Source organism: Apis florea, unplaced genomic scaffold (assembly GCF_048593485.1).
Source record: "Apis florea isolate Af1SG1 unplaced genomic scaffold, ASM4859348v1 contig_2350_pilon, whole genome shotgun sequence".
Taxonomy (NCBI): domain Eukaryota; kingdom Metazoa; phylum Arthropoda; class Insecta; order Hymenoptera; family Apidae; genus Apis; species Apis florea.
The window spans coordinates 3,655,787-3,673,667 of record NW_028256565.1 but is presented as its reverse complement, the minus strand read 5'-3'; the positions used below and the strand labels follow the sequence as shown (position 1 = coordinate 3,673,667).

At 26.8% G+C, this 17,881-nt stretch overlaps 4 protein-coding genes and 1 long non-coding RNA gene across 6 annotated transcripts; 1 reads left to right on the top strand and 4 right to left on the bottom strand.

Moving 5' to 3' along the window:
* Positions 1 to 770: 770 nt before the first annotated feature.
* Positions 771 to 8,295, bottom strand: Tnpo (transportin 1). Its single transcript, XM_012490491.3, has 15 exons — positions 8,089 to 8,295; positions 6,965 to 7,040; positions 6,680 to 6,859; positions 6,247 to 6,595; positions 5,966 to 6,167; positions 5,492 to 5,885; positions 5,093 to 5,404; positions 4,781 to 5,018; positions 4,394 to 4,683; positions 4,205 to 4,303; positions 4,017 to 4,112; positions 2,889 to 2,964; positions 1,443 to 1,617; positions 1,240 to 1,366; positions 771 to 1,030 (listed from the first exon to the last, which is right to left on the bottom strand). Exons 1-14 carry the CDS (start codon positions 8,293 to 8,295, stop codon positions 1,259 to 1,261), a joined length of 2,802 nt encoding a protein of 933 aa, XP_012345945.2. The 3' UTR covers positions 771 to 1,030; positions 1,240 to 1,258.
* On the top strand, positions 2,846 to 5,019 carry LOC147658117 (uncharacterized). The gene is made up of 3 exons (XR_015291095.1): positions 2,846 to 2,985; positions 3,156 to 3,359; positions 3,440 to 5,019. It is a non-coding gene; the product is annotated as an uncharacterized LOC147658117 (long non-coding RNA).
* Positions 8,296 to 8,873: 578 nt separating the features above from the next.
* LOC100872309 (F-box/WD repeat-containing protein 9) lies at positions 8,874 to 12,094 on the bottom strand. 2 transcript variants are annotated; one of them, XM_086904619.1, is made up of 8 exons: positions 11,867 to 12,094; positions 11,645 to 11,734; positions 10,878 to 11,037; positions 10,379 to 10,525; positions 10,048 to 10,285; positions 9,547 to 9,796; positions 9,198 to 9,473; positions 8,874 to 9,092 (listed from the first exon to the last, which is right to left on the bottom strand). In XM_086904619.1, the coding sequence occupies exons 2-8, from the start codon at positions 11,726 to 11,728 to the stop codon at positions 9,006 to 9,008; spliced, it is 1,242 nt and encodes a 413-aa protein (XP_086760745.1). In that variant the 5' UTR covers positions 11,729 to 11,734; positions 11,867 to 12,094; the 3' UTR covers positions 8,874 to 9,005. The 2 variants fall into 2 exon arrangements, with proteins under 2 accessions (XP_086760745.1, XP_086760746.1); XM_086904620.1 differs by having other exon boundaries at positions 10,060 to 10,285; positions 11,645 to 12,079.
* On the bottom strand, positions 11,985 to 14,452 carry LOC100873022 (solute carrier family 52, riboflavin transporter, member 3-A). The gene has a single exon (XM_003696615.4). It carries the CDS (start codon positions 14,017 to 14,019, stop codon positions 12,691 to 12,693), a length of 1,329 nt encoding a protein of 442 aa, XP_003696663.2. The 5' UTR covers positions 14,020 to 14,452; the 3' UTR covers positions 11,985 to 12,690.
* Positions 14,453 to 14,715: 263 nt separating this feature from the next.
* On the bottom strand, positions 14,716 to 17,139 carry LOC100872904 (solute carrier family 52, riboflavin transporter, member 3-A). Its single transcript, XM_003696614.4, has 2 exons — positions 16,243 to 17,139; positions 14,716 to 16,121 (listed from the first exon to the last, which is right to left on the bottom strand). The coding sequence occupies exons 1-2, from the start codon at positions 16,473 to 16,475 to the stop codon at positions 15,041 to 15,043; spliced, it is 1,314 nt and encodes a 437-aa protein (XP_003696662.1). The 5' UTR covers positions 16,476 to 17,139; the 3' UTR covers positions 14,716 to 15,040.
* Between the last annotated feature and the right edge of the window lie 742 nt (positions 17,140 to 17,881).

Here is a 17,881-nt window from a genome sequence, read left to right as displayed (position 1 = left end):
TATATTGATCCATTTGAAATATGTTTCATTCATACATGACGACAAAGTGTCATATAACCTAATATCACAATTAGCAAGGAGAGAATAAAGTAAGCAGAAAAATTTTGGTTCGAAACGAACGGAATGGCACTTTCTCTGCGTTTATATTGAGTTTTAACGTATAAAAATACATATTCTCAAAAACCTTCTGTACACTATGAAATTTCTAATTACATATTTCTCTATTCGTTAGCTTTATATCAAATAAGTATTACTACCACCATCTAAGCTCTAGAAAACTCATCAAATATAGAATGAGGCACCTCTCTATCTTTCTTAAAAAAAAAAAAAAAAAAAAAAAAAAAAAAAATCAATATCCTAATGTATAAATGTTCGATCACAGTAGTTTAGCAAGCTCTATAACGTGAGATCTATACTTTTTTTTTTTTTTTTTTAAATTTATTTCGGTTATTACTTCTCCTTTTTTCCATTGTTTATTCTTTGCCATTCGCACATATGAGAAGTCGATTTCGTTTAAGAGCTGGGCTAGTTATTTACCAGCACTTCTTGTCTCGTTTCAATACGCGAGAATTAAACACTGAATAGTGTTATACAGCGCTAATGGAAACGGAGTGTACAGCGTGTAGGTTTTCACTACGTTAAGGTATCATTTCTGTTTTTTGCAATGCGATTTAGCGTCAAAGTTACGATACCTTTACTGTAAAGTGGTCGGTGACCCCAACACAGTTCCTCCCTCCCTCCCTCCCGCCCCCCTACCCGCCCACCCACGCGTTACATTTCGGCCCATGACATTTATTTTTGTCGTTCTCATTTTCTTTGTTCCATTCTCATTTCGATTTTTCATTTATATCGCTTACTGACTGTAGCTCTAATAACGCATATTAATTCCCCCAAGAGCCTGACGATGACCATAACACGTTAACGACAACGATGTTGATGAGAAGAGGCCGTGGTTTCACCCACCCACCCTGTCCACCCATTATTCTGTTTCCCGCCCAACCCCTTTCGGCCTGCCCCTTAAAGCGGCCTTCTGAAAGAGACATAATTAATTCACATTAACATACTTTCGAAGCTAATCGTAAATCTATCATTTTTTTTTAACGGCGTACGTATATAAAATTGGAAAATGGTATATAAAATTTAGAATTCAATACGCTTGATACAAATGATTTTTAAAAACTTGAAGAGATTGAAGATTTTTTATAAATAAATTTAGGAAAAATTTCAAAGCTAACTTACCATATTTAGACGGGGCTGCTCAGACGCCATACATATTATGGAGTCGTTCACTGAGCTGTGGTGGGAATTGATCTGAAAATCGTTTCCAATTTTCCGCACCAACTTGATTTTTAAATCCATGTAATATCTACATTCACAGAAATAGTTTTTGTATTATCATTAATTGGAATAATCATAATATAGCTAATGTTATTCTAATTTACCTTCTGGAACATGCCTTTAAGATCTTCTCTAGGCGTTACCCAAGATGCAACAGCGTCGCAAAAGAAGATAAAATCTTGCACAACTCCTGCTGGATTTACAGTGATCATTTGACACATACCTCTGAATGCTGAATCCTTTTCCTCATTATCTCTTATGCTTCTCAAAGAAGTACACCTAATAAAGTACATGTACAAATTATAAAACGAATGATGCTAATAATTTAAGAAGGTATATTCATCATAATTGAAAATTATATTATAGATTATATTAATATTTTTTTTATATTAATTCGTTTGGATAAATTTATTATTTATTCAAATTATTATTGTATGCAGTGATAAATTTACCTTCTTTCTAATTTGAATATTTACATTGAATAGATATCATATTAGAATATGATTATGGTAAAATATTATAACTAATCACTTGACATAATATTCATTCCCACAAGTTATATAAGTTATACATGAATAAATTTTCGTAGAATAATTAGTGTGGCAGAATTGTTGGTTTTTTGAAACCAGTTCTATATTGTAATCTCCTAACAAACATTACCTTTTCGTATCTTCATTTTTCAATTTGCTGGTATTAAAAATTAACAATTAAAAATCCAAACTGAAATAAAAATAAAAACTTTATCTAATCTAATATATATGATAGTTCCTGCATCAGACTTTTTGTAATCTTGTATTTCTTTGTAAATATTTAAAAACCTAATCTAATAGAAATTTTTTTAACGTTATGACAATTATTATTATTTATATTTTGATATGACTGGCATCATATTAATACAATTTTATTATTAAGGCGTGGTTTACATTTGGCATTATCTTTTTAATTTTGAACATTTGGATATTGCAAAGTAAAGAAATATATTAGCAATAGTTGTGATAGCAAGAATATAACTAAAATGTATTTGAAAATGTTGATATTGAATTAATTAACATGCAAAAGGACATTTTTGATTGAAACTACCTGTACACAGTGAAAAGTATATGTAAGAAAAAAAAGATATATGTTTCTATTTAAATGCAAGGCGATAATACATAGACTAAAATATTACACAGACCTAAAAACGTGACAAATGTAAACCTACCCTAGTTTCAAACTGCAATAATTAAGAGCCTATAACATACTTGCATGGTGGCAGAAAACCAAGGTAAATATACAAAGTAAATATAAAAATTATTAATACTGCAAAAAACCATTGGGCAAGTTAAATATTATACTTAAGATAAATTAATAGGCCCCTATTAATCAAGAAAACATATAATATTCGTTTTATAATATAAAAATAAAATCTTTCATAAAAATTCTTGCACAAAAGTTCTTAGCAGCCCCTGATGCAATGTTACCAAAGAATCGGGAATAATATTTAATAAAATGCTAATAAAAATAGAAGATAATATAATTAATAGAATATAATAATAAAGAAATTTACACACCACTGTCGGACAAACTGCTGTAACATGGGGGCGACGTCGTGGGGACACACATAACCTAGGCGACCGATCGTTATGGCTACGGTTTCATTTCATTTCGGTAAGTAGACAAGTGAAGTGTAGTGAAGTGACCGGAAACACAAACAATAAGACAAACTGATAGCGAACCAACGATCAACTCAGGCGAATATTTTGTCGTTTATAAATTTCAATTAATTTGTAATTAATCATTTAATCAATAATAATCAATTTAATATTAACAATCTATAGAGACAGTGGGAACAAAGGTGAACATATGAAATACCGACAATGAACATAGGCAATCGTGCTATTGTAGCTGCTGAAACAATAATAAAAATTAGATAGCAGCGTGCGAGCCCATGATTTGAAAAAATCGATATGAATATGATCTCTACCAATAAATGTCAATATAAATAAGAATAACCAAGAAACATAAAAATAAAACTTTTTCTCGTGAGTTGAAAGCCAATTTAAAATACCGTCGAAATAATATTTGGGGCTTAGATGCAAGCATAATATATATTGAATTGCAGTATACTTCTCATGGCAATACAGCCATATAAAGCCTGCAGGCAATCGCACACCACTAAGTGAGATCCAATGTACAAATACTAATAATGTAACCCGCTCATAAAACGTGCAAATATGGTCGTATAGAACGATCCAAAGTCGTCAGTTTGTGTGGTTATTACCTTCAATAAAATCATTTACAAAAAATGCACCTAAACTTAAATGCCACCGAATGCTGAATCTAATGTGGGGAATTTTCTTTGTATATTTGGGAGACTTCTCATTAAATCGTCGTCGTTATCAAATATCCTAATTGCGTGAAAAGGTTTATACAATATTTGTAATATATAAATTATATGAAACTACAATGCCTTAAATGAAAAGTTTCCCCTTATGTGCAGAGCATACTTCTAAGAAAAGGTATTACTTCTACTAAATATAAGTGAACAGTAATAATATAGTTATATTATTATAGTATTTAAAAAAAAATAAAAAAGAGATTTTTACTATGCATTATCCTCTATCATTTAAAAGTATGCTCCATATACAATACTGTGTAGAAGAAACTATATATTCGAAAATATTCTACACAGTACTCACCTGTATTTTCTAGCAGTGTTTTTGGCGTATTTGGTCTATTGATTATGTCGATGAGTTGTGTCAGAATTAGTGGAATATATGCACTTGTATCAGACCCTACAAATGAACAGAAAGGTATATACATATTAAATAATTTCACTTAAATTTTATCATATATTTTAACAGATCATGATTTTAAAATAATTTACCGAGTTTTATAGCTATTTCACCAATAGCCCATGTTGCATTATTACATACAGATATAAACTCAGGATTTAAATTTTGTCCAAGTATAGGCATAAATTCCGCTATAAATAAAATCAACAAATAAACATTTTGAATTTATATAAATGCATTTAATATTAATATATAATCACAATAATAACAAAAATACTCACGTATACAAGGGAGAACATGTTGGAAGCAGGCTTTTGTAAGATCTCCTAATAAAGCAAAACTGCTCTGTCTAACTTCAGGCATAACATCTTGCATACACTGATATAATAATTGCATAACATTGCTATTCATTACTAAACGTTCCATATGACCATCCAAGCCTTCTGCCAAACCACTAAGGAGGTCTAATGCAACAATCATAAAATCTTTGTCAGGAGCTTCAAATTGTTCTGGGCTTTGTGTATTGGCTATATGTTGATTTAATGTCTGCTCTACAAGAGATACACATCGTCTAAAAAAGAAAAAATAAAAAATAAATAAAATAAAATAAAATAAATATTTTGATATTATATTTACAAAAATAAAATTTTTTTTAAATTTATATTTACCTATATACGGGTTCACAATAAGGAAGGAAACCAGATCGTAAAGCAGTTGCAACTGAGGAAAGACATTCTAATAATGGAAAGAGATCTTTATCTTCGTCTTTTAATACATTCCATTTATTAATAAGTGGTGGCATAAGAAGGTTAATATAATCTGGTTTGTTAAGATGATGTCCTACTGAATCAGCAAGTGTACCAATTGCATCGTACAATATTAAAAGATTTTTATGTTGATATTTTCCTATATATACAAAAATGATTAGTACAAAAATAAATATGTAATTCAATTTAATATTTCTATAAATATATATTTACCAAAAGCAAAAACAAGTGTCTCAAGAATAAATCCAAGATAAGGGACTAATTCTGTGCATGCTTCCTCTTCTAATGTTGCAAAAGCAGAACATGCGGCTTCCTGAACGCGCTTATTGCCATCAAGTACTCTTTTGAGTAATTCTGTCATCAAAGGTTTCAAATGTGTGTCATGAGGTTGCGCACAAACCCAATGTGCGTATCGACTTAATGTCCAGCAAGTAATAGCGCGTACTAGTGCTTTTTTATCACTTAAGCAACTAATTAAATATGGAATTAATTCTGATAAATGTGGAATCATTCCACTCATACAACCTACGATATTATATATTAATTTACAATTTAAATCTAAAATAAAATAATGCATAAAATATTGTCATCAATAATTGACAAAAAAAGAACCTTCTGCTATAGCTCCCAATGCTAATATTCCAGATTCTTTTATTTCCCAATCTTGGTGGAAAAGTGTTTCTTTTAAAATTGGTACTAAAACTGGTAATAATTCTTCTCTAAATACGTTTGCTAACATATCTAAAGCAGCAGCAGAACATTTCCTTAAATTCCAATCACTAAGCGTTGAATCATCATCACATCCATCTTCAGCATCTGTATCATCTTCATCACAACCTCCGTTTTCGTTTGTGTGCTTATTCATATTAGCGTGATGTGTATGATGTGTTTTTGATTTTGGAAATCTTGGTCTAATATCTTCTTCTCTATCTGGGATCATTTCATCTTCTTCTACATCTCCTTTTAGAAGTATTATATCAATTTCCGAATATTTCATGCCTCTTACCTATTAAAATATTATGAAATTGAATTATTTATTGTAATATTTGTTTGAAAATTGATTTCATTTTGATTATGATTACCTACCAATATAGGTACTAAACGGGGTAAATGTGGTGCAAGTGCTTCTTTACAAATTGGCTGCTCAGCTAATGAAAGCCAAAATTCACAGGCTTCTAAAGCAACTCCTTCATCAAGGTCTTGAGTCCTCATTAACATATATTCTATTATGTTATGCATATGTGGTATTAATCTATCCATTCGTACTTCAAGCAACATTACCAAAGCTCTTTAAAAAAAAATCATAAATTTTATATTATATAAAATATCTTATATAATCTATCAAAACAGAAATGATATAATCATACCTGCAAACATGTTTTCTAACATCAGAATCATCATCATTAGCTAAATGGAAGAGATTCTCCAAAAAACTATCTATATGAATCATTAAAGCCTGTGTACGATTAACAATAAACTGATTAACACAGGCAATAGCATGTGATCTAATTTTAGGGCTTGAATGTCTAAAAAATTGCAGGAACTTTGGAATTAAAACATTTAATGGTCGATTGAGTGCATCAGAGTCCAATATTTCTGAAGAATCTTCACAAATCTTTTGAAGAGCACCAAAGGCACCTTCACACACATTGTAATCTTGTGAATCTAACATTTGACAAAGTGCAGGTAATAATTCTGGCCATCTAGTCAATTCACCTATAAAAAATAATATTTAATTATAATTAAATAATCATAAATAGTATAATAAAAAATTATTTAATAATTATTATTGTTAATTACCTTTGGATGCAATAGTAGTTATTAAAATACCAACAGTTGCACGAATTAGAGGTGATGGATCTCCAACTGCTGATAAGCATTCTTGCTTGATGAAATTTGTAACCTCTGGTAAAAATTTATAAAAATGAGCTTTAACGTTATTTTTCAAAATCAATCCACTTAGAGACCTTGTTGGTTCATCTTAAAAGAAAAAAAATAATTAACAATATTTTTAAAAATATAAATTAATAAGTTCTATAATAAATTAATGAATTAATTAATTAATAAATACATTAAATTACATACCTTCTGATGTGAGTTTTGTTAAAACAAAAATAAGGTAATTGTTAAAGTCAGGAAATTTGTTTAATTCTTCCAATTTCTAAGAAATATTGATAAGGAAAAATTGCAATAAAAAATATATATTAAAATATTATAATTTTCAAAAAGAAAATAATGCATATTTATATAATTACTAATTATATATATTTTTTAGCATTATATATGCATTTATAATAAATGCAAAATATTGTATTTGTATTTTGTAAATTTATGCAAAAATATAAAATATATTTCTCATCATATATATGAATAAATTTATATAAAATGTTTTGAATCATCAAAACTTCTTCAAACTTACTACAAATAATATATATATATTATGTATACAGTACAAACAGTATGGGAATATGCAAAAAAAAATTCAAGTTTCTGTAACTGTAATTTTCTAATAGCTATAATTCGCACAAAATATAGTCTATCAACATCCATTTGTGTATGTCATTTCCAGCCTGTTTAATTAATATTATGGACGAAACTATATACAAGATTTATCGATTACAGCGTCAAGAAAACAAACTCGTCACCGACAGTAACGGCATTTCCGACGCGCCCCGCGACAGAGATCATGTATCGTTAACATATTTCTTGGCGCTTAAGCATAACTCACGTGTTATTCGAGAAAAACCTACAAACTTCTGTCGACCTACTATTATTACTTTAAATATTAATCATAAAATCATTTTGTAAAAAATAATGTGAATAATTATAAAATGGGTTATATGATTATACAGAATCATATTTGTTACAATACGGTGTCTCAACGACTTTTCAATCGAACTACAGATGACAAAAAAGGGGATTCGTGACAGGCTGCGCAAAAGCGCGCCGAACATTTTTCCATCTTATATCTAATAAAATATTTCGATAGCTTTTATATTTATTGAGACTCTTTGTTGTATCTTTTTCGTTAAATTTTCGAACTTATTTAAAAGAAGCCTTATTTTTAATGAGGTGGAAAGCACGCCCCTTGATTGACCTATCCGCTTTACTTCGTTACCGCGTCGCGGGTGTACTCACCGGGAACAAAAATCTTTCAAATGAACTTTTTCATAGCACTGAACGATTTATGATCGTATAAGAAAGGATACTTCTTGAACGGCTCGCTGCGTAGCCGTATCCGGGCTCTGAGACTCCTTGAGGAGCGTCAAGATTTGTCGAAGTCCTTCCTCTTGCGGTTGCCACGCCATTTTCATCGTGTTTTTCAACAGCACCACTGAACGCAGCCAGCCTTCTCTGACCTCGCAGATAAACGGAAGCTCCCCACGGTTACCCCCACCATCACGCCACGAAAGCATTAAGATACCGGCGTACGACACTAGGATTCTTTAGTTAAATTTCGCTAGGTCGTGCTGTCGGATCTGCGATTAATTGTTCAAAACAATTAGATGAATATTTAACATCGTTTCATAACGATATTCCATTTTTATGTAATTCATGCAGATAGACAATTGAACGTTTTCGATGCTTAGCAGACGAGCATTTCCGGCGACAGCAGTGACATCGATTGGCCTGCTATTTGGATTTATAAGTTCAGATAATGTTTTCAAATATAACATTATTTTATCGTTATATATAATGTTTCCTATTATCTTTTGAAAATATTTAAACTATTAATGATATGTGATACGTATTAATTTTTAAAATAAATTTTAAATTAAATAACTGACAAACAAATTTTTCTTCGGGGCTTTTGATTCGACAATTACACTCCTGTTTAGCGGCTAAATTTTAAATGTCGAAAGAAATGTTATTTATGATGAAGCATTTTTAATGATTTTTTTATACTTAATTGATCATTCGTTGATATTTTTTATACTTTATTATTATTTATGATTTATTTTTTCGAATAAATGATTAAAAAACAAAATAAATATTTGTGAAAAAATTATAGTAAAATATTTATTAAATTACATATATTTTTATTATTTATTCATTTATTAAAATTTAAGATGTATACAATATATAAAAGCGAAATGCTTATAGAACTCATTAGTTATTAACATTTTTATGCACATTGTATTCGTGATCTTGGTCTCCAAATTTCAATTCCCTCTGTACCAGAAACAGCAAGAACATTATTTAAATAATCTGTCTGTAATTTAAAAAAATTGAATTTATTATTATAATTGCATAATTATTAATAATTACATAATTAAAATTCATAAAAATATTTCATATGCTACTTCAGGTCACTTACACTAGCAATTTCACCATAATTAGATTTTAAAGTAGTAAGATGTTGTGGAGGATCAGTAGGACTGGAAATTCTAACTGTTTTGTCCATAGAACTTGTGAATAAACATCCTGGTGCAATATGGACGCCATTAATACCTTTTTTGTGTTCAGTAGTGTAACATTTAACTGGTTCGAAATTCTTTTTTGGATCAAGTACATGTAATTTTGCACTACCATCTCCCACATAAACGATATCCTGTTCCATACTCATACTCATAGGAAATGATTCCTGAGAAATCTAAAATATAATATTAAAATAAAATTATTAAAATTTTAGTTTTTAATAAAAATTTTTATTATAACATCCTTACTGTGATATTTTTCATAGTTCTTCCTGCTCTTTGATCCCATATAGATACTGTTCTATCTTCACTAGCAGATAAAATAAAGTGAGAACTCATAGCCACTTTAATGACTGCTCTTTTATGTGGTTGATATTTTACAATAGGATTATAATTTAATCTCGGATCAAACACAAAAATAGTTTTACAATATGATCCTGTCGCAAAGAGTGCTAAATCTTGGCAAGATGTAATACACAATAAAGCACTTCGTGTAAGCCTAAAAAATTGTTAATGCTTTCATATAATTGTAACTTATCAGAATAATACATAGCTAATTTTGGCAGAGCGAGTGAAAGCAAAGATTTCTTGTTTAATTATTCTTTTCGAAAAAATTACAAAAAATTATATTTGCTATTTAATATTCTTTTTGTTGAATATAATTCATTGCTTAAATTATTTAAGAATGAATAAAAAAATGTTCGTGCCTTCCTCGCTCGGCCTTCCCATAACGAGAACAGCGAAAATAACCAGCTCATGTACATCTTATAAGTTTTGAAATGAATGAGACCAGTGCTAGTAAGTGTCCATGCTTTAACGTTATGATCCCAACTACAACTATAGACTGTATTATCTATTGCTGCTAGATCCCAAATCCATCCATTATGAGCAGAATTTATGCATGTGTGACTCTCTCTTTCATTTTCTTTTGTAGAAAGTTTCCAACATACCAAAGATCGATCTCTAGCTCCTGATATGCAAATATTTCCTTCCTATTTGATTTATATGATATTAATATGAATATTATTGTAAATATAAATTTATAAAAGTATGAAATAAAACATTATTTAAAATATTATACTAGCCTGCATTAATAATAAGCCATCAATAGTACTATATTGCACATTACTAAGTGATAACTTTTCCATACAATCTTCTTTTCTCCATAATGATATTTGTTTTTCCAATGCAACACATGATAATTTCCAAAATAATTCATCATCCTTAGCTTAAAAATAAGAATAATATATTATTATAAATAAAGAAAATAAATATATATAATTTTTAGCAAATAATATTGATATGTAAGAATACATTTTAAATAAAAAATATAATATTAAATTAAATTAATTGCAGTTTTTAATAAATTACATATTTTCTTTGTTAATTGAAATATTATTATTTATGAATCATTCATTTCTTATGATATATAGTATATGAAAATTAATTTTAAAATTAATGTTTTTATAATGAAATATATGAAATATAACTAGTTATTGGATACAGTAATAGGTGGTGTTTTATTTATTTACAGAATGATTGGTCGTGCAAGGCGCAAGATGCTATCAATTTGAGCTAACCAGGAGGCAAGACTGGATAACCAGTATCTGGCCAAATTTGACTAATCCTCGCTTTCCACAATGAATTGTCATTTAAAATTTGATAAAATTGTTTACACACTAAACTCAAATTATGTACTAATGTAGATGCATCTAAGAAGGAACAAATGTGAAGAAATATCTGAAATATAATAATAAAAATTTTTATTAATTTTATATATTATAATAATAAAAAATTTTAATTATTATATGGAAAAAATATAATATGTAATGAAAAAATATTTCAATATAATATTTTTCATTTGTATAAATAACTTTTCATTTAAAAGCACAAAACCAAAATTAAATTTTAAAATACAGATACTACTGTGCGAAATAGAGATTTAAAAATGGCGTTTACGTGCTACTGACGTTTCGTTAAAGTTCTCGCAATATTCCATTTATTCTCAAAGAATATATGTTACAGCTTGCTTACTAATCGAATTCAATTTTTACTTTAAAAATCATTTTTACAATATTACGTATAATATCGTCATTATAATTTATATTAATAAAAATTCTCTTATTGTTTGTAAACAATAACATAGCATTTGTAATTTGTCTTAATAATTAAAAAAGTTCATTGAAATAATAATAGATAATAAATATTATCTGAAGTTTTGAATTTTTTAAAATTGTTTAAAAGTTCATTTACATATATGCATAAATGCATATACATATATTTTTTTATTTCTCTATCAAAGATATATACGTATATAAAAATTTAATAAAAATTTATTTATACAAACCTCGATTGGAAGATCCAATAAAGATAACTGGAATTCCGTTTGATTAGATTTAATTTGAGTGAAATGCTGTTCTTCATCACACATTTTAGTCTAATAAGGCCAATATTAAACGTTATATTTTTAAATAATATCATTCGATCGACTTAAATATCTTGATGATTTAGCACTCAATAAGAAGAAATAAATGCAAAAATTGTTTTTTTATTTAACTTTATTATTTACCGTTTTGGTTCTTATATAGCTTTGTACGAGGACTCATGAGTCATTTACCACCTCCGTTTTAGTAAATTTCACAATCTTCCAAGACAGGGCTGACAACGTGTAATAAGTTTAAATAATATTTTTATTTTATTCATTTTATTATACTTGCAAATTTGTATAAATCACTTTATAAAATTTCATTACATCTATAATTGTACACATTTTATAATAAACAAAAGAATCTTTTATAATTAATTATATAATATAATATTAAAACTTAATTTTGTGGCGATTATTAAATTTTAGAATACAACTTAAATATTCGTAATAAAAGAATATGTTCTCAAAATATTCCAACAAATTCACAGAATAATAATTTTTATATATTATAAACAATTGATATTATGATACATAAATGTGATTTTTCCTTATTAGAATATAATTCGAAACTAATTGAATATACATAATAATCTTAAGTACAGTATTGGAAGGCAGTACTTATGATAACAATGGATAAAATATATATATTTTACATATAATTTTTATAACCTTCATGATTTCTATAATTGTTTTATATTATTTATTTGTCCATATCTGTTCATTCATTAAGCATGTTCATGCAAACATATGTACAATTATAAAAATATTTTTGTAGATACAAATTTATATCTTATATTTTATCAATTTTGTTTAAAATTACTTTAATAAAAAATTATTATCATAATTTTATACATATGTAAGTATATAAATCATTTAAGAATATATTCAATAGAAATACTATTACAATTATCATTTTGCATATACAGTATAAAACAAATTAGATATATATTTAATATATCAATTATTTAAGCACAATTATCATGTACTTCAAAATAATTTGTAAAGTTAATTATTATAAATGAAAATATTGCACCACTTGCAGATGCTATTTGCATAATTGCACCTACATTAAAAAGTATATTGGAAAGCACTGTATTTCTAAATACTGATATAATAATTAATTTTAAATAAGAAATAAATCCCATTAAGAGTGCCCATGATATTATAACTAAAAAAATGCCAAGTTTTGTTGCTTGTAAAGGTGGTGATGGAGATATTGCCAAATATGTAACATAACTTCCAATAAGTAAACATATTATAGATAAGTAATTAATAATTTTTATACTTGAAATTTTAAACCGAAATGCTAATAAACACATAAATGGATTTGCAACTTGAGCACATATAATTGACAATTTATATGCTATATTTCCATAAGATAAACAGGAATAAGATTGTATGCTTGGAAAGAAACCATGGCTCAAAAAACAAAAAATAGCAAGTAATATAAATAAATAATTTCGTGTTTGTTTAGTTAAATATTTATTATTATTTACTAAATAATGTTTCATTTTTTGTATATTATTAGTACAATGATCATGAGAATCATATACTTGTTTTTCACTGAATACTATATTAATAGAATTATGAATTTGTTTTATGCTTTGAAAAACTGAAGAATATTCTAAAATAGCAAAAGCAACTAAAGATAAAAATAAAATGATAAAAATAAATAGAAAATATTCACTTGGAGAAAATTTTGAAACAAAAGATTCTAATGATTCTACATTAGTATTATTTTTAAGAATTGTATATTTTGAAGTATATCCGATTCCTTGTATCAGAGCAATAATATTTGGCAATACATCACTTAATCCTTCTCCTATAAAATACGATGTTAAAAATTTTATATTAAAATTATGAAGATATGGCATAAATAATATAGAACTAAAACAACCTACTAAAGCATTGAAAAATGTTAAAACAAATAATAGCAAACTGTATTCATTATCAGCAATAACAGTTTTCTCAGAATAAAAGAAACTTAAAAATCCCATTGCCAAAGTTCCTAACACCAACAAACACATTATCCACCAAGGTTCATTTATCTTACATTTGAAGTACATTTGCAAGATTATATATAATAATGGACCAAAATTTGCAGTTTGAGTTATTAATACTAAATAAATTGGTAATGACCAACCTTCAGGAGATGTATTAATAAGTACTGATGTTTGAATAAATATTCCATTAATACCAATACAAGAAGATATGCCAAATAATATTATAAGAAAATGCACAATAATATAAGTTTTTTCATTGCATATTTCTTTATCTTGTGTAATATGAATCATTCTGCATTTATATAAAAAATTAAATTTTTATATATCCCTGAATAATAATTAATAAAAAAATAATCTTAAATAGTTTTTTATATTTATATAATTATTTTTTATTAATTGATTTCTCACCAAATTATTTTATTAATTTCCTAAATATCACAATTGAAAAAAATTATTTCATTTATTTAAAATTTGTAAAATTATTTAAAAAACAAGATAACTGATTAAAATTCTATATTATAGAATGCATTTAAACCAGAGAAACTGATATGATAAAATCATGAGATGTCTGACTTTTCTTTAATCCGAACAATAAAATTTATCAGATAAAATATAAAGTTTGAATAATCATTTTGAATTGACATAATGATAATTAAATTTTATATTAAGTACGTTTTAATATTCTAATATATTAAACTCAAAAGTCATAAAATAAATGATAAAATTAAACTTTGTAATAAAATTAATCATTACAATATTGTAACATCTTTTCAGATGAAAGATATTTTTGATATAAAAATTATTCAAAACATTTATTATGCAATAAATTATATTATAATTGCATCTTTTAAATTTAAAATTTCGAAAGTATTATTTATCTACTTATATGCAAACAAATTTTGTTTAAATATATATAAAATATATAGGACTACTTTTTTAACTATATTCATGTCTTATATATCTATTTGAATTAAATTCATATTGAAATAAAAATATATTATACTTCTTTATTTTCAATTATTAAAAATATTTATAGCTTTCTTAAAATTTTATAAGCAAATTGGAATTTCGATTGATTTTAATATTGATATTATAAAATATAGATGATTCTATTTTTATGTTGACTTATGTATGTAACTATATACTGTTAATTCGATGTTCTAGATTTATAACATTTAAAAATAGTTAGACCCTGCTCTTTCATATTTAATAATGATAAATAATAGAAGCTAAGAGATATATTTCATCTTTTTAGTTCATTTTATACAATTTTTACTAATAAAATTATTAAATATAAATGTCATATTAAACGTCAATTTGCTGCAACTAATAAACATGGTGAATAAGAATGAAATAGTTTTGCATGATTAACTAAAACAAATGTAATTATTGCTCCTATCAATGATCCAATTTGAGTTGCAACACCAGTATAATATAAACCTCTGCCAGGATCAGGCCTAAATAATGTTGTAATACCCAATTTTATAAATCCTATCAAACCACTAATTAATATCCAAGATAAAACTACCAAAAATTCACCTAACCAGGTATTTTGCAAAGGTGGTGTAGGTGATTCAACAGCTAGATAACAAACAAAACTAGAAAGTGCTACAACTATAACCATGAGACCAGAAAGGAAATTGACTTCTGGCATTTTTATGACAAAACCTAGACACATTGCCAATGGACCAGCCATTGATGATAATGTAACAGTTAAATGATATGCAACATTTCCATATGGTAAACAAGAATATGATTGAATACTTGGTAATGTACCATTACCTAAGAAACAAACCATTCCCATCATAATTAATAAATATGAATACACTTGCTTAGACATTGCCCAACCGGAATTTGTTTTATAACTGGGAGGAGCTCGTGTATCTGTTGGTAATGTTTCCATATTTGCTGAATGTTTCACACGCTCTCCAACAGCAATAGATAAATTGTTCAATCCCAAAAATGCCAAGAAACATAAAAACAATAAAGTACCAATAAAAATAAAAAAAGTCTGACTTGAAAATCTAGGTTCTGGATAATAAGGTATTAATTCTACATTAGATCCAGATTTAGTATTATTTAAACATTCAGGATTTCCACCAACACCTTGGATTAATGCCACTAAGCTTGGCACAAATCCGCTGAGTCCTTCTCCTACAAGATAGGACACTAAATAAATCTCTCTATAGTTCCTCATGTATGGCATAAATAGTACTGAACTCGTACATCCAACAATAGCAGTTACAAACATTAATGATAATAGTGCAGTGGAATGCTTATTGCCAAATATTACAGTAGTTTTATCATATAAAAAAGCTAATATAAATGTAGATATTGCTCCTGCTGCTAAAAGGACATATGTAATGTATTTGTCACATGCCCATTTATTATATCTAAAACAAAAAAAAATACTTGAATATATTTGATAAAAAATGTTTCATAAATTATTATGAATTAAAAATATATTTATGAAATATATTATGAATTATTAAAATATATTTTTAATATACATACTTTATGTATAATGTATAAAGTATTGGTCCTAAATTGGCAAATTGTACTAACATAACCATATGTGCTGGAAGACTCCATCCTTCTGGAGCTTCGTTCACAAGAAGTGGTAATTGAACATAAATACCATTCACACCAATCCATGCACCAAGACCAAACATTAGTGCAAGTAGGTCAACTAATAATCTTCTATTACTTAACTTTTGGCTCAACATATTTTGTCTTTTGTTATTCATCAACAGTGGGTCTAAATAGGTCAAATGACCTTGCTGATGAATCCTTTCCTCTTCAGTCGCCGTTTTTTAGCTTTCTTTTTGCAGAAAATAGTTGAATTTTATAATCGGTGATATATGTATACAATATAACGAATAAAACTTATTTTTCGTTACATTCAAAGTTTTAAAATTGAAAAATATAATCTCTAAGAAGATCTTGCTAAATAATTAATATTATTTGAAATAATATAGCAATTATTAACAAATTATAAAATCAATTTATTCAATGTATCAGCAACTTTAATGATTATTCAATACTATTTTAATGTTGCAATAATCGTTGTTGAAATCTGTTCTTTTTTTTTACATAAATATTTTCCACTATCACTTTTCACTTGTAAAATTTTTATTTTATTAATAATCATTTAATAAATTTCTAAAATTAATTTTTTAACACTTTTTCAAAACAGTTTTCTTTTTTCTTTTTCTTGTGGAAAACATAACCTTAAATCACAAATAAACGTTACAGCTACGATGAACTAACTAATATTTGCTGATGCGTATGTATATGCGATTGCGTATATTAAATTCTTAGAAAAAATAAATATAGTTTTGTATTATAACATGATAGAATTATGATAACCAATGTCTAACACCATACGAACCGATATAGGCGACAGTTGCAATTCGACTGTCGGTTGTTCGGTCTTTCATGACTCGTGACTTGTAATGATTAGGTCAAATTTGCTTTATATACATTGTTCATTTTTATTATCAATATCTATTAGTATTGTTAAATACACATATTTGCAATTTAATAATGGTATGAATCTTGATTTCTTCTGAATTAAAATATTTTCTTATTGAATTTGATAATTTAATAATTAATAAATAATTAAAATTTTTCTAAATTATCTCATTTTTGTGCAATAATAATAAAAGTTATTTTTTTAAACAAAATTACACTTTTTATATTTTCCCTCAAGCTATGCAATTTTGTACTATTTCATGATTCTTAGATCAGTTACTATAATCATTTGTATTTGTGTTTCGAACTTGTCACTTTATAATAGCGTTTCGTATATCATGATCGATGTATTCAGTGGAGTAAAACATATTAGTCCGAATAGCTTGATTGATATCTCTTGTGTCCATATCACATTACTATTGCAAGGATTGATGTACATTTTAAATCTAATATACTACGTAGCGATAGATATTAATAAATGGGTAAAGTATAATTAAATTTAAGTTTTTTAAAATAAAAAAGAAATGAATAAAGATATAGCTGTACATTTTTTTTACATGTAATATTATAAGAACTGTTCATAAATTATAAACGGAGAGGTAATGAAATAAATACCACCATCAATTGAATATAGCAAGAACTTTATAAAAGACGAGGCAGACTCACAGATGGTTTAAGT

Coding starts and splice junctions, on each gene's coding strand:
- Tnpo (XM_012490491.3), bottom strand. CDS start 8,295: ATGCTTTCGTGGCGTGATGGTGGGGGTAACCGTGGGGAGCTTCCGTTT. Junction 6,596..6,679: donor AACTACTATTGCATCCAAAG/GTAATTAACAAT, acceptor TATTTTTTATAG/GTGAATTGACTAGATGGCCA. Junction 1,367..1,442: donor TTAAAGGCATGTTCCAGAAG/GTAAATTAGAAT, acceptor CTGTGAATGTAG/ATATTACATGGATTTAAAAA.
- LOC100872309 (XM_086904619.1), bottom strand. CDS start 11,728: ATGTGTGATGAAGAACAGCATTTCACTCAAATTAAATCTAATCAAACG. Junction 10,526..10,877: donor TTATCCAGTCTTGCCTCCTG/GTTAGCTCAAAT, acceptor CTTATTTTTAAG/CTAAGGATGATGAATTATTT. Junction 10,286..10,378: donor CTTATTATTAATGCAGGCTA/GTATAATATTTT, acceptor TCAAATAGGAAG/GAAATATTTGCATATCAGGA.
- LOC100873022 (XM_003696615.4), bottom strand. CDS start 14,019: ATGATTCATATTACACAAGATAAAGAAATATGCAATGAAAAAACTTAT.
- LOC100872904 (XM_003696614.4), bottom strand. CDS start 16,475: ATGAATAACAAAAGACAAAATATGTTGAGCCAAAAGTTAAGTAATAGA. Junction 16,122..16,242: donor CTTTATACATTATACATAAA/GTATGTATATTA, acceptor TTTTTGTTTTAG/ATATAATAAATGGGCATGTG.